This window comes from Lagenorhynchus albirostris, chromosome 5 (assembly GCF_949774975.1).
Source record: "Lagenorhynchus albirostris chromosome 5, mLagAlb1.1, whole genome shotgun sequence".
Taxonomy (NCBI): domain Eukaryota; kingdom Metazoa; phylum Chordata; class Mammalia; order Artiodactyla; family Delphinidae; genus Lagenorhynchus; species Lagenorhynchus albirostris.
In genome coordinates this window covers 89886725-89903292 of record NC_083099.1, presented here as the reverse complement: position 1 = coordinate 89903292, position 16568 = coordinate 89886725, and the positions used below count along the sequence as shown (strand labels likewise).

The following is a 16568-nucleotide window of genomic DNA, read 5'->3' as shown; positions in this document are numbered from 1 at the left end:
TGTGCTTTACAAAGGGTCCTCCCTTTATTAAACGTACACACCTTAAAGCAAGGTGCATAGAGTTAACCCTACATGGATTTCAATAAATGATTTCAATAGTTTTTATAACCATCCACTTAAAGCTACTAATCATTAATAAAGTCCTTAAAACCAGTTTCATGTGAAGAAAATCGTGATTCCAATTGTTCTGTATTTTGCTTGCAACATCTCCATTTCAACAGGAACTCATGGTCTCTTGACTGTTTATCTTGCTTTGATTCTTTGAATTCCATTTGCCCTGAACATTACGAGGATTCTACTCATCATCTATGCTAACACCTTGAATAAACACTTATTCAGTCTGGCCTCCAAGACCCAACAACTTGGCTCCATTACTGAGTGTAGACACTGAAAAAATATCATTTAGAAACAGACATGAAGGACATGTATAAGCTTGGATACGCTGAGATGTATGATAAACTAATTCTTAGCAAATTTCTAAGTTTTTTAGTGTAAATAGTTAAATCAGAGTTCCCTAACCAGTAGATAAGGATGTGTCAAGAGATCCAGGAACCCTACTGGTGATTTGTCAAGCTGGCTGCCACAGAGTTGGGACAATTCCTGGTGGGACAGTAAACAACCTGCCTACCGCATGCCCTCCCCACACCATGTTTTACTGTCAGCATCTCCCCATATACATCTCACCATGTAATGTCAAGGTCTCTAGTAAGTAAACAATAATTCTTTTATGCCAATAGGCTGAGAAGCTGTAGTATACCTACTGCAAGTAATACTTGCAAACTTTATCATAAGGATCAAGTATTACAGTCTGGATAAGAATGAGATGGAATAAAGTGAGGTAGTGAAGAGAGCTCTGGAGTGGCACAAATCTGGGTTCCAATCCTGAATCTACTACTTACTTGCATCATGACATTGGAATGTTATCTTTCTGGTTCTCCATTTCCTCATTACTAACATGGAGATAGTGGCAGCTATACATCCCAAAGTTGTGAGAATTAAATGAGGTAACATATATAAAAGGCCTAGTTTAGTGCCTGGAGCTAGTGGCTCTTAATCAATCACAGTGTTAGATTTGCTGATGAAAATAATACTAGTAAAATAATAATAATAATAATAATAGTGCTAGAATAGGGTCAAAAATATGTTGGATAAAAGCTGTCTTTTACTCTAATTAGGAAATGACAACTAAGTCTTCACACCGAAAATGTTCAATTACTGCTTTTTCAACAAAAATGCTACTCAGAAAATAAATTCAATTTTCAGTTGAACAGTGATGAGAAATTAAGAACCACAATATTCCTTCATTTCCAGTTGCTTATCACAGGCCAGTAGGCACTCAGGCAGAAATATCAGAGGCAAATATATCAACAGGGGTATTACATTTAGGCACACCCTAAAATCCAAACACTTTGTGACACAGCCTTTCTAAGAAGAAATCTAGTTTAGGTTCTAATTTTCATTTCAAGTTTGCCTAGTTATATGCTTTGGGGAACTTACTTCCCAATTCTATTTCATTTATAAAACATGAATATTCAAACATATTCCATTCCCCACAAAAGAGATGAGGCGGCGCCTGTGCTTACAGCTGTGCTGTGCACAATTCCAGGAAGCATCATTCACCTCCCAGTCTTGCATATTATTATGAGAGTTTTCCAGAAGATGGCTGTAAGCATAAGCACTTGGAAGAAGATGCTAGTATATGTGCTAGTGATAGAGCTGGTGCACCTGTTTGAGCAAACACAGGTGAAGTGTCAGCAGAAACCTAAGCATCTCAATATTGATCCTGGTGCCATGAAAAGTTCTAGACTGTTGTGGCCTCCATGAAGTATCTGGGAACCTCAGTGGCTGTACTGGCTCCAGTGCTAATCCCCTGTGTTAGTTGGGCCAGGTTCACATCTTGGAGTCTCAGTTCCCTTGATTGTGATTTAAGGAAGTTGAGGGCATATGATTTTTTGAGATATTTCTCTAGTAGAACTGAAGGACTCTATGGACTCTTCCCTGCCACCACCAAGGAAACCTTTAAGAACTAGATACACAGTATTATAAGAAAACTGTAAAAAAAAACAAAACAACAAAAACAAAAAACCATCTACCCAGAGAGAGAGAAAGGTTGTAATGAAACACACCAAAAAATACCAGTGATCTTGGAATGGTTTGGGACTATGGATGAATTTCTTAAAATTCCTTTTACTTTCTTTTATTAGCATTATTTTATAGCTGCTTTTAAAATAGAAAAATCATAAACTTAAAAAAAACTGTTGATAGAATTTAAAAAACCCAGAGAGATATCAAATTGTCCAAAATAATTAAAGACTTTTGTACAAAAGATTTCTGATTTAGCACAGTGTCTCAAGGATCCAGTGAACCTATTGCTTAAAGACTCAGAATGTCATGTTTCCTGTTCAAAATATAGTCCTACTCCAAGTGTTTCATAAGCTTTATGGTTTGGAAACATTTGCATCTTTAAAATTCAAAAAGATGTTGCTTTGTGGCATCTGATATGCTACAGATTAATCTAAGTCTTGATAAGTAAATGCAAATTTGATTTCCTTTCAAACCTAACATTTAGAAATGTATATTATTTCTCCTTTGGAATACAGGATCATTTAGAATATAAATGATTACGTTGAAAGGAAGCTTACCTGGTTGAAACACATTTTCAGCTTCTTGTTTGTCTGTTCTGGGCATTGCTCCAGCTGTTTTCATAAATCATAACAGAACAGGATATTAACTTTTAGGGAATGAGCTGTCTACAGTAGAGTTATAACATGCAAGTACCTAGTATAAAAAAGCATCAAAGCCTAGAACTTGCCAACATCGGTGCTGTGGGTCTTTTAAGCCAGGGTCTAATTATATTATACAACATGGTTTTAAAATTTTTCAGATGAAAAAGAAAATCAAGGTGAAGGAAAAGTAAATGACAAATAATAAAGCCGTTGGAGTCTAGATATCTTGGATGGGGACGCCACAGAAATAGACCGGGGAGAGTCACTGGCATGTGGGATAGTATTTAAAGTCAGAGACTAGCTGAGGTCACCTAGAAACAACATTTAATAGAGAGAAGAAAGTGGTCCAGGAACAAGCCCTCAGACACACCGACATTTAGAAACCAAATAGAGAAGGAGCTGCCAGCGCAGAGGATGGGAGGGAGGGAAGCAGGAAAATGAGAAGTGTGTTGTCATGGAAGCTACATAAAGAAAGTGCTTCAAGAAAGAAAGAGTGGTCAGCTGGGCTGAAGAGGTCAGGTAAGATAAGTGACTACTGCACTTGTCAGCACAGTGGTCACTGGTGGTTTGACAAGACAGTCCCAGTGACGCTGTTGAGTCAGAAGCCCCACGGGAAAGAATGAGGTGACAGTAGATGGTGAAGCAGCAGAAACAATGATGTAGGACTTCATCCAGGATCAGACGAAGACATATGGCACCTGTGCAAATTAATCTTGTGGTGCTGTTTTCACTGATAGCTTTTCACGTGTACCCATCCCTTCCACAAGCAACACCAAGCATGAGGGTGGCGAGGAAGGCCCCCACCCTCCTGTACCTGGCGGGGCTCTTCCAGTCCCGTGAGCAGCTCTGGCGGCCTGAGGCCTGCACCCCTCACTCAGCTTCACCACAGCCTGCTGTGACTCAGCAGCTCAGGGACCGCCCACTGTGGGCCAGTGCCAGGCTCACCCTGTGCACCCCAGGTAGCTGCTGATCAAAGTTTTCCTTCCCATCATATATAGTATTGCCTCTGAGAGGAGATTTGGTAAATGCAATTTTCTTCATCTTTCCCTGTGATGTCTTAGTGATTCTAACCCAATCTTCACCTCAGTTCCTCATAAAAGGTAGCTGAGGAAGTGTATCTAAGGGATAGGAACTATTTTTGGTGCAGGGAGAGAAGTTAAGGACTATATCCTGTCTCTTTTCATCTCAGAGACTGACTACTCTCAGTCTGTACAATCTTCCCAGAGTTTATTTAAACCTTGGCCATGCTGGTTTCCCATGCAGCTTTAATTCCGAGTTACCCACTTAGTACAAAGATCCCCATCCTCATTCACTTAAGCTATTCTAGGTCCTCTCATTGGTAACCCTTTACATTTTTCTTCACTGAAGATTCAATTCAGGGTGTTCTGTCATTCCCTCAAAGTTCAAAAAAAGTCAGCTTGCCTCCAAACTTGCTGTAAGTTCCTCCAGAGACGTGTGGCCAAATTCTGATGGTAGACAATACTCAGGGAAAAAATACAGAAGAATCTCCCTAGGAATATAAGCACAGCAGAGATGAGAATATACCAGGAAAAGAGATGCAGCGCTCATGTGTCCGAACTGGCTCTATCTCCTGGGTTTTGTTAAATATCTTGGCAAAGACAAACATTTGTGCCTGCCAAATAGTTTGTTTTTATAAGCGGCATCAAAGTGTTCTTCAAAAGGCATTGACTGGGGAGAGGGAGGAGGCCATGGCTATAAAAGGGCAACAGGAAGAATCCTTGTGGTGATGGAAGTCTTCTGTATCTTGACTGTGTCAATGTCAATATCCTAATTTCTGTATTGTTCTATAGTTTTGCAAAATGTTACCATTGGGAGAAACTGGGTAAAGGGTACAGGGGATATCTCTGTATTATTTCTTACAACAGCACAGGAAATCTACATTTATCTTCAAATAAAACGTTTATAAAAGCAAGCAAGCATGAGCTCACAATGCCCGTCCATAACCAAGCAGTCCAGGAAAACCTTGCACCTACCTGAATTTCTCCTTGGCAGAGAGCTAAGTCAGCATTGCAAAATTCCTGGAGGAAAAGAGGCTGACTACAGGCTTACTGACTTTTTCCCTAAGAAAACCAAAGAACTTAACTCTTCGGAGTAATTCTTTCATCGGGGCCTCCGGGACTACCCCTAGAAATCATACATGGACCCTGCTCTTTCCAGACAGCCATGGTCATTGTTCTGACAGGTGCTTCCTTTTGTCAAAAGGCAGGAGCACCCCACCCTTCTAGTGTGATGGCTTTTCTAGGATTAATCCCCTAGATGACATACATTTCACTCCTGGGAGAATATGAAATCTAGAAATTTACAGTTACCACATCTTAAAAGTATATAGAGTGTTTTATGTTGAAGTGTTCCAAGAACTTCATGTATATTACCCAAGGGACTTACAAAATTTTTCAATTATAAAATAACATGGCACACAAAGGATAAGACAGCTATTTCTTATATAATTTACATTCCTAGTATTTTAATTATATTATTTGTGGCAATATTCATTTGTAATTTTAAGGAGATTCAATCCAAAAAGTTAAAAATCCTCAGCATTTCACAACATCAAATGTAACACACACACACACACACAGTCCTCAGAATTATTTGCCTGGCTGGTAAGAAGATGAGTAGGGAAGAGGCAGGATGAGAAAGGGCTTCTGGGTATTTGAGCTGAGCAGAAATCAGATGGCATAGAAAGAAAAGCTTCAAGTGGAGTCCCTGGGAAAGGAGGACTGTGGTCAAGTTTACGGTAGGTTTCGTGGAGGAGAAGTGGTGAGAGGTATTTTTAAATACAAACCACCTCTTTCCTCCCCTAAATCCAGCCTCCCTTCCTCCAATACAGGGTTGAAACCCCTGTACTGGTCCTGAGTATTGGTCCTTTTCATGGTGGGTATAAATTCTGTGGGGTTTAGATTTAGAGCTAATCAGCAATCTTCCAAGGAAGTATTTCTAGAAAAACAAATATTCGGAGGTGGTGGCATTTGGTGGGGAGTGGGAAAGGGTGAAAGGGCAGGTTGGGGAGAGACAAAGCTCTGAATCAGTTCTGGATTATTCTCAGTCTGTGAAATCTCTACATCAAAATTTACATGAAACACGATTATAGTCTGAATAATGTCTCACACGTGTGTACTATTATTTCTAAAGACAGGTAAAGAGACAAAGACACACAGAGAGAAGGAGAGATTATTTTAAAGTGAAACACTTTATGTAAAGGTTTTATTGGAATCACTTGTCACAAGTAGCTCATCATGTTGTATTTTCTCAATATCCTCAAGCTCATTAATTCCACAGACAATCCCTGAATGCTACTAAAACAAAGCCTTTATCTAGGGCACCTTCCAGAGCCTGGCATCGTGTCCCATGCTAGGAACCCAATACATTCTTATTACACTGAATTCAGTCTAGTAGGGAACGCAGACAAGGAAGAAAACTATTCCAATACAGTGTGACAGAAGCTAGAATGGGAATGCAGCACCATGGCTACCTAGAGGAGGGGCCCAAATTCGTATTTGGGAAGCCCCAAAGGAAGGGTAGGAGTCAGCTAGCTGTGTGGGGCAGGGGGGTACAGCCTGTGAAGGAAGAATGCCAGGCCAACTGCACTATATGTTGGGGAACTGAGTATTTTCTGATGGTATTGAGCACCCTGGTCAGATTCATCCATTCTTTATAAAGTGCTGGAAATGTGCTAAGTGTTGCTATAGGCTTCATATACAAAACTTCATGTCATCTTTATGGAAGCTCTCTCTTTTTTTTTTTTTTTGGCAGTACGTGGGCCTCTCACTGTTGTGGCCTCTCCTGTTGCGGAGCACAGGCTCCGGACATGCAGGCTCAGTGGCCATGGCTCACGGGCCCAGCCGCTCCGCAGCATGTGGGATCCTCCTGGACCAGGGCATGAACCCACGTCCCCTGCATCAGCAGGCAGACTCTCAACCACTGCGCCACCAGGGAAGCCCTATGGAAGCTCTTTGATTGAGGACTTATTCCTATTTTGAACCTCTCTGGTTCCCTAATTGTTAAGGATCCTCATCTCCACGCCCACCTGTAGTCTCCTTTGCCCCTCTCCCTCCAAGACCTTAGTATCCACCTTTGTACTCTCTCCTCCATCTCACTTCTTCTAAAAGGCTCTTCCCTTGGGGATTCTGTCCCACGAGACTGACTGGAGAGGAAGACAAATTATCCTGCTCCTGTAGTCTCTAAGCACAAACGCACAGACCTCCGCATTTTCCTTTTCCTGAAAAATTAATCCAGGAAAACTGTTAGATCCTCTTAAAAACTGTAAGCTACCAAAAATCATAAATGTGGGGGCTGAATGTAGATGCTTAACTCTTTAAAAATTCCTTCAATTATTGTCTTGAGTCCCTTTCTTCGATGCAATTCTTCAATGACACCTTCTTTTGTTCCTGAGGAGGGTATATATAATCAAACTTCTCTCCACCCTCAAACTTCAGGTTTCCTTTAAGACAGAAACAGTGATCCTCTAATTCACAAAAGGTCCTTTAACGATGTGCTCAGCACAGAACTATAGGAATAACCTGGTGTCTGGAGTATCGAAATGGATACTGTGTATTTTGGAGGGACTCAAGAACCAAGTGCTACCATTCAAGGGGAGTCTTTTCTTACCAAGAACACCCCTTCTTCCCTTGGAGCTTTTATTCATAGTTCCACCTCCAAACTTGCTAATAAAATCAGGAATTTGTCTTTATTGACATTATCTCTCTTCTTGGGGATTCAAGAAATAAGTAACCTGAGGATCTTCCAGAGCTATTGTTTGCACCCAGGACTGTAATAGGTTCTTGGCTATAATGCCCATTTCAGTTGAATTCCTACAGAAACCATACCCATATCTATAAGTTTGAGTTGGAAATTTTTATAGAGTTCAACTAGCTGAGCTACAACACTAAATCAGCTCTGTCTCCATATATGACGACCAAGCTTTGAAAAGCTCCAGCTAAGGGCCATTTCCTTTTCATTCCATGGTCATATCCTTTCTCAACAGGGTAATTTTTCCTTAAGAAAAATCTTTCTTGCATTAATATAACTCTGCTCTTTCTAGACATGAGCAGAGATACGCAGAGCTTCCTGGTTATCCTGCTGTTCTTTTTAAAGAGTAAACTAGTTAATAATAAGCTTGGTCTTGGCTAAGGAGAAGAGCAAGCCTCCTACCTGAGGTAGAGCAAAACTCTCTCCTTCAACCCAGTGAAAGGCTATGGAAATGGCATGGCTCCACTTTCTAAAACCAGGAGTCAGGTCCTGGTTTTTGATAGACCTCAACTGCTAATTTTTTTTTTTTTTGTGGTCTTTTCTTTTGCTTCAGTAACTGGCAGCAACCTGTAAAAAGTGACTTTCTTTTTAAAATTTATTTTTGGTATTTTTAAAAGTTAAGATAACATGAAGCATGTCTGCACTTTTGTAGAGGTGAAATAAATGAAGTCTGACTTATATCAAGTTTACATATACAACGATAAACTAAAACAAGGCATTATAGGTTAGCATTTGTGAGTAAGGACTATGAGACCACACTGCCAATATTCAAATCCCAGCTCTACCACTTAAGAGTTATGTAATGCTGGGCAAATTACTTAACCTTTGCATACCTCAATTTTCTCATCTGTAAAATGGGAATAATAAAAGTATTTATTTATAGGGTTGTTGTAAGGTTTAAGTGAGTTAACATATGCAGAGCCCTTAGGACAGTGCCTGGCACATAGTAAGTGCATTAAAAATATTATTATTATTGTTGTTGTTGTTGTTGTTGAAAGTGATTTGAGATTTGATACTGCTTCAATATTTAGGACCATTTGGTAAAATTTAACAATCTGGATCTCAGTTTACCTTATTTACCTCTGATTTATTCACACAACTCAGTTGCACCCCATTATTTGAAAATACTTTAACATCCAGTAGTACTATTCACTGCTTTTCACATTAATCCCTTTCAATTTAACTAAAATTATTTTTGAAAATCTACTAATACACATTGGACACTGTGGAAAATTCAATCTGTTTTCAAAGGAGCTACTACATTTGGGGATTAAATAAATTAATACACATAAAACAAAACATAATGCAAGATAGGAAAATGTTAAACTGAGCATAATCGGGTGATAAAAAAGGATAATAAGAACGACTATTTTTTATTAATTTATAACATGAAACTAATAGAAGAGGCCCATTTAGCAGTGTAGGAAGGGATAAGGATGATGTCATGTTCAAAGTGAACCAAGTGGAGGGAACACTCCACACACTTCAAAGGGCCTGACTGCTCTCTTATCTGTGACAAGCAAGGCAAGTCTGGTGAACAATCGTGAGTGTAAAGAACATGGTCCCCTCCACACTGTACATGGCCAGCCACAATCTTCATGCCTGGAGGAATTTAAAGTCTAGTAAACACAAGGACTAATATGTGGGCCAGACAATAGAATAGTGCAGTACAGGGAAGAAAACATAGAGAAGACAAGAAATCTGTTTTCACTGGTGAAATGTGAGAAAACATATGACATGCTGCCAAAGGCAAAAGAGAAAATTGGTAAATGAGGAGCTCCTTTTGTTCCAGTCAAAGCCTTGTGTGGTGTACAATTCTTTTCCCACTGAATATTTTTATAAAACAATCACCACAAAAAAATTCAAGTTGGTACAAAAAGGAGCTTACTTATTAATTCATTTGGCTTTCAGAGTGTTCAGCTGATAACAGTATGATGATTTCAAGTACTAAAGATTCTACATGTTCATTAGGGAGATGGTTTCTGGGAAATTTAAATTTTCTAGTGATGCCTAATTATAGAGGTGGATGCACCTTAAAGCCTTAGTACACTCAATCAGATTATCTCCTTTTTGATCACATGTAACTCATGAAAATGAATAATGATGATACACTTAGAGGCAGAACAAAAATTAGCCAAGAAAAAATAAAGAAGATGATAATGCACAGTTGTACATCCAAACTCTGCTGCAACACAACCAGGCAAATCTCTCCAGGCTCACAGTGCAGAGAGTAGCAAAGCGTGTGTGGGTGTCTGTGTGTGTGTATATGTAGTGAATATTACAAAAAGTGTGTGTGTATATACGTAAGTATGTACATATGTATGTGTGACTATATATATACACCGTGATTAAAAGCAAGAGCTTCCAAATCAGGGAGCCCTGTCCTTAGTAGCTGTGTAATTGTCTTTGTGATTTTGAGTGTTACTTCGTTTCTCTTTTTCAGTTTAGCGTTTAAAAAAAAAAAATTAAAAATAATACCAGCCTTGTAAGTTTGTCTAAGGAGCTAATGTATACAAAGCACTTAGGTGACTGTGTAAAATATAATAATGACTCATAAATAGTGGCTATTATTATCATCAAGAAGGCCCGGTTCACTTGAAGCAATGTCCCAGTCATTGACATGTCATATCCATACATTTTTTAATAATATGCACACATTTATTCAGATATACACAGGCATATTGATATATAATTTTTTCCATACTACCATGTCTTAGGGACCAATTGACATGCCTGAATCTCAGAACTAGTGAGTAGGAAACCAGGATTCAAATTTAAGGCTACCCAACATCAAGGATGAGGATCTTACATACTACGTCCGGAAGAACACTGATAGAAGGCAAGAAGATGGTTGGAGAATCCCATTTTCTAGGGACTATACTGTAGGCCATGGCAGTATGAGACTGACATCCATCCAGATCACTGGATGAACGGCCTTTTCAACCTCATAATATTTGTACAACCCTGAGGTCTGGCTTGCTTTCTGTCCCGTTCCCAGGCTCGTGCAAGCTTGCCAACCCAGACACTGTGCAGATCTGGTAGTCAGAACTTACTGTTCAGGAATGCAGCACTCTGGCTTCACTCCTTGATCAGTGACTTGTCTCTGGATCCCTAGTGTCATTAGTGAAAATGTGTCCTGATGCAAAGTCCAAGTTGGATCCACCTGAATATAACAAGAGCGTCCTCCTTTCTCCTAGGGCAGGATGGATGTTGGGTGTGTGTTCCTAAAGGATGGTAGGTGGGGCCCTCATCCATGTAAGCACAGCCCCGCAGCCCTAGACACAGAAACTTCCATAAAGCCCAGGGCAACTGCAGAATGCAATTCATGGCTTCCAGTGGTTTGCAGTCTACTGTCACACACAGGAACCTAGACCCTATCCTGGACCTGCGTAGGGGCCATAGCTCCCTATATATATGCCCCACCTCTAACTTTCTCTTCCTTCCTGTTTCTATCCTTTGCCAACTCCTTTCTTCAGGAAGATTTTGTCAGTCACTGATCAGAAAGTCAAAGTAACATCCTAAGGGAAAATACTATTCCAGCTAGAGCATGTTGTATTTCCCTCTGCTAAAAGCCTCTTACCTCACCCAGGCCCCTCAAAGCTTGTGAACCAAACCAATTGGCTGTACTAATTTAGTGGTGCTTCTGCTACTGTCCCCCACCCGCTCATGTGACACCTATTTGAGAGCACTCTTCTGGATACTAACTTCTTTGGCTTGACTGTAAAGCCCTCTCCTATCATTGGTCCCTACCTGGAAAAACTCTGAACCTTGGACTTTACCCCTCCCCATCTCCATCCTTTGAGAACTGAGATCCAGACATTTAAACCCCTCATTAACCATGCCCACAAATGTTAAGATTGTACACTGAACCAAAAAGTAAAACTCAGTTTCTCTCAATAAGTTCAGTATCTAAAGCTACAAAAAGAGACTTTCTAGAAGGCCATAATGTCATGAGGGTCTTCGTGAGGCAGTAAAAAAAAAAAAAAAAGAGAAAGAACGGAAAGAAAGGGAGGGAGGGAAGAAGGAAGGAAGGAAGGAATTCAGTAAGAATTCTTTTTTTTTTTTTGCCCCGTTCATTATAAATGGCCCCTATTTGTTTTTGTTTTTTTTTTAACATCTTTATTGGAGCATCATTGCTTTACAATGGTGTGTTAGTTTCTGCTTTATAACAAAGTGAATCAGCTATACATATACATATATCCCCAAGTCTCCTCCCTCTTGCGTCTCCCTCCCACCCTCCCTATCCCACCCCTCTAGGTGGACACAAAGCACCGAGCTGATCTCCCTGTGCTATGTGGCTGCTTCCCACTGTCATACAGAGTGCAGTAAGTCAGAAAGGGAAAAAAAAATACCATATGCTAACACATATATATGGACTCTAAAAAAAAAAATGGTTCTGAAGAACCTAGGGACAGGACAGGAATAAAGACACAGACGTAGAGAATGGACTTAAGGACATGGGGAGGGGGAAGGGTAAGCTGGGACGAAGTGAGATAGTGACATGGACATATATACACTACCATTCATCTGTTTTTAATAGCCCTTTCTGTCCTGTCTTCTATCCTTACAAATCCTGGTTCTTTATTACACTGGAGAGAGGATTAACACCCACCATATTGCTGGACCATGTAACAGGAGGGCAGTTAGTGACAACAGTTCTCTTTCAAAAGACATGTCACCCACGTTACATCTAAATCAGTGCAGTTAGGAGACAAGTCATAAAGTCATTCTACTGAATTTTCTCAATAATATCACCACCCAACAGAGAAAAGAATATCAGGAATTGTCACTGCTTAGAAAATTCAACAAAGCATATGTAGAAATATGCTAGTATCTTTACCTTAAATTAGATGTCAGTTTTCTTACTGTTTCCTTGACAGATGTGCTTTGAGAAGATGTTGTCAATGAAGAAGCAACTTTACAACCACCCCTCACAGACACGCTGGTTTCGTATCCAGAACTTGAATTTAAATCTTCCACTGGCCTACTGGGCAAAAACAAGCCAAGGTTTATAGTTTCTAAGTAGAAATCACATTAGATACTAATAAATTCAGAAATATTAATACACAACAAATGAGATGTTAATACGCAAAAAATGAAAGCTAGGACATAGATGTAATGCTGAAAACTGTCATTTATGTAGTTATATAAAATCAATTCTCAGGTATAAGAATTACTATTTATTCCTGACAAATCTTGTTTCAAGGTTTTTGGGTAGCCCCAATTAAATAGAATTGGCAGTAATTTATTCTTAATAACAGTAGTCATATACCATTTGTCTCTTATTTGCTGAAAGAAGCTTTTAAACCCAAGTTCTACTTTAGCCTGGGGGAAGGTAAGTACAGAAGGTAGGTCCAGAAATAAAGCAAAGTCAGCTGAAAGAAATATGTAGTCAAGATCTGGTGGAAGGAGAGCATTCCAGGTGAAGTGTAATGATCCTGGGGGAGAAACAAGGTAGGGCTGTTGAGAGACACACGAGAAGGCCAGGGCTGCAGCGGGGGAGTGCACAGGAAGAAGAGGCAGAGAGAGGAGGTGAGAGGCACTGGCCATGGGGTGGGGACTGGAGTTTATTTTAAGCAGAGCAGGTGCTACCATTGGAGGGTTTCTTCCATGGGAGTGAGGTGAGCTGATTGATACATGTTTTAAAAAGATAACTGGCTGCAGCGTGGAGAAGAGCTCACAATGAGGATGCAAAAAGTAGTGTGTAGTGTGTTAATGAGCCCCAAGGCTTTCAGTACCGGGGGAACAAAAAAGCTCAGGAGGGCTGGGGGACACGCAATACGGGAGGCGAAGCTGGGTAGGCAGGTGGGGGCCAGATCACGTAGGGTCTTATTTGTCAAGTGAAAAGGAGATTTTAGTAATCCCTTCATGCTAACGTCCATGAATTAAGACCGCAACTCTAGAGAGTTTCCTATGTTTACAACGTATGGACCTTTTTTAAAAAATTGGATAATAGCTTATATCAAATGGAACATGTTTCTACTGTCAACAGTTCTTTATCAGTAATTATACTGCCTAACTTCAGCTGATACTTTATATAAGATTAAGAACACTGTTATAACTAATGCTTAATTGTCTGTTAAAGAACACTCACACAATGTCTGAACCCTATTAATTATAACCTCTTTTATGCTGAAATTTTATTAAAGAAGTCCTTAAATTTAAATTTTCTTTTTTTTTTTTTTTACCATTTTTGGGATGCTGGAAATTCGTGCTGGGGCGGGAGGTGGAGGGTAAAATGCACTACACCAGAGCACAGAGATCCCTCCCTGAACCTTTGTTTCTTCTTCTGCCAAATAATAATAGTGCCTGCCTCACAGAGCTGTGCTGAGGATTACATAATACATACACAGAATTTAGCTCAATGCCTACTAACAGTAAGTGCTCAGCAGACAGAACCTAGTTATCAATGTTATTATAATCATCTCCGTTATTACTACCACTACTAATGAATTTGATAAGATTCTCCCATTAAGATTGTTTTAATTGGATAATAGTTCTAACATTCATATTGTAGTTATGACTCAAAGATTATTTTTAAAAAACACAAGTTCATAAAAGCCTAAAAGTAATATATGAAATAATACACACACAGGCAAAAAAACATGTTTTAGTTTTTGGATGGATTTTAAATTTCAACTCAAATTTTAATAAATAACTTTAGGTTAAAGCATCGTCCATAAAATGACCTAACAACAGCACTGGGGGGGAAATTACATCATTATTCAATCAACAAATATTATAGAATGCCAACTCTGAGGCAGGTGCTATTCTGGACACTAAGGACACAGCGGTGAGTAAGATAGCCCCTGTTCTTGTGGAGTGAGTTAGTTTCAAGTGAAAATACAGAAAATAAGAAAGCTAGAATGTAAAGTGTTAAAAGAAATAGATAATTGAATAAGATACTTTAAAATAATAATAAAGTCTCTGAAAGAAATACAGTGGGATGATACAATTTGATGGTGTGCGTTATCAGAAGTGGGGTGGGCTATTTTAGATGGAGTGTTCGGGGAAGATCTGTCAGAGGCCAGAGTTACAAAGAAGAAAAGATATGAGCCCTGTCCTTCATGAAGCTCACATGCAGAGGGAAGACAGATACTCAGATGACAATTCCACCTGACGTGAGGAGTTGTTCACACTGTGTGTCAGAACGTGGTTGGTATTTAACAAATAATTACTGCAGTTGAATGAACTATGATGCAATCTGATCCCCGCAGTTGTGGCTCTGTGAACACCTGAGTCTGCCCAAGAGAATTGGGGCCCCCAAAGGAGAGAGCACTTGAACTGGGACGTGAATGAAAGGGTAACAGACCAGTACACAAGAGGGCATTCAAACCCAGGAAGTGGTGTGGGAAAAGAGGTGGAATTTTGTGATATAACAGAACGGGAAGCAATTTTGAAAGTCTGGGAAGCAAAGTGGGAGCCAACCTGGGAGTCATGAGCACAGGGGGCTTGTGCCATGCTCAGGAGTTTCTGCCTTGTCTTAAAAGTGGTGGGGCTATGAAAGCCTTCTGAGTGGAAGAGTGGAGGGATGGGATTTGAGGGTTAGAGTGACTACTCAGTCAGCAAGTGCAGGACAATAACAGCTCCTCTTAGGTTTGGTTTTGTTTTGTTTTTCTTGTACTTAACTCAGTATGCCCCTCTGCAAAAAGAACACAGGATTCTTCCCAGCAACACTGGGTCCGAATGCTTGGAAAGCAGCTTAGACAAATTTGGAGCAGCGTGAGGATAAGAATCTGTTTCCTTGAAAACATTTTTTTTTTCATTCTATTGGATAACCAAAATATTCAGCTTCTATTTAAAAGTGACAAGAGTCTTATGTCAAGAAAATTCTAGCATACGATGATTATTGCACATATGTATGGCAATAAGATAATGAGCCACACACAAAAAATCAGCTCATGATTTCACAGTCATACGTATATGTGACATTTTTAGTTCTTTGACTATATTACAATAATTTGAATTAGTTGCTTTCTGTGAGCGGGAAGTTAAGCCTGTTCCATTTCATAATTCCCAAATCCTCACAAAAGAAAATGAAAAAGTTTGGGAAAAGGGTAAGAAATCTAGTGTATTCTATTCTTTCCTGTCTCCTTTGTAAAATCTGGTTCCACTCTTCATTGTCTTTGCTTGTTGCTATTATTTTCTTTCTTCTTGTATTTAAACATTGATAATTACTTTTCAACAGTATAACTGTACTCCCTTGGAATTTGTATAATTGCAGTACACTCACCTTTCCCAGTTAGGTGATGAAGGGTTTCTCTTTATTTCTGCAGTATCACTGCACAACTCCTGTTTTTCTTCAAAAGAACACAGACAAAATGAAGAAAGTCAATCACATTTTGGCGATTACACAATGAAGTGAACTGAAAGAAGTGTTAGCAGTTCATTAACAACTTGTATATAATTTGGCTTTGTATTCAAACACTCTTTTGTAAAACTGCACCAATATGTTCTTAAGGCAATTTATAATAACCTCTTAATAAAGAATCCAAGAGCCTCTGTAGCTTGTTTTTTATAATTTCTTTTTAATGATGTTTATTTTTTGCTATTGCTGTGCACGGGATGACTAATGGGAACTGTCCAGTGTCCCTTCTCTCAGCAGCCCCTGCGCAGACAACCACTTGTCTTCCCCCAGTATCTTACTCTCTTCCATTTTGAGTTCAGGTTCAAAGACATCCTGACAGATCCCAATCAGAAATGTGCCTCTAGGAGAGAGCAGAACTTTAAAGCAGAAAGCGACCTACAGTCATCGAGTTAATCTCACTCAGGGAACTTCAGAATCCGAGGTTCAGAGAGGTTAGTGCTTTGTTTACAGTCCATAGAAGAGCAGAAATGCTTTGATCCCCTCGGATTGGTTTCAAGAGTGTCTTGGGGAGCGTGTTAAGGAATAGGTCAATGTGTTCTTCTTCCAGCTAATATCTCTAGAATTCCTTTTGATAACTGTGATCTTGTCCCACCAAGTAAGCCCTTGCCAATAAGTTTAGGGCCACTGAAGGCCAAGGGGAACAGGACAGCAACAAGGAAAGTTTTGGGCGGTGAGTAAATGGCTGAGGACCTGCCTGACTCCTC

The 16568-nt window shown here is 39.7% G+C and overlaps 1 protein-coding gene across 1 annotated transcript in view; it reads right to left on the bottom strand.

Annotated features, from left to right (window-relative positions):
- Window positions 1–16568, bottom strand: part of MORC1 (MORC family CW-type zinc finger 1) — a 290081-nt gene that overhangs the window by 8920 nt on the left and 264593 nt on the right. Inside the window, exons 26-29 of the mRNA XM_060149355.1 lie at window positions 15730–15796; window positions 12337–12480; window positions 4149–4236; window positions 2643–2696 (exon numbers count right to left, since the gene is read on the bottom strand). Of these exons, the coding sequence (XP_060005338.1) occupies window positions 2643–2696; window positions 4149–4236; window positions 12337–12480; window positions 15730–15796 (353 nt within the window). The remainder of the gene's footprint in view (window positions 1–2642; window positions 2697–4148; window positions 4237–12336; window positions 12481–15729; window positions 15797–16568) is intronic.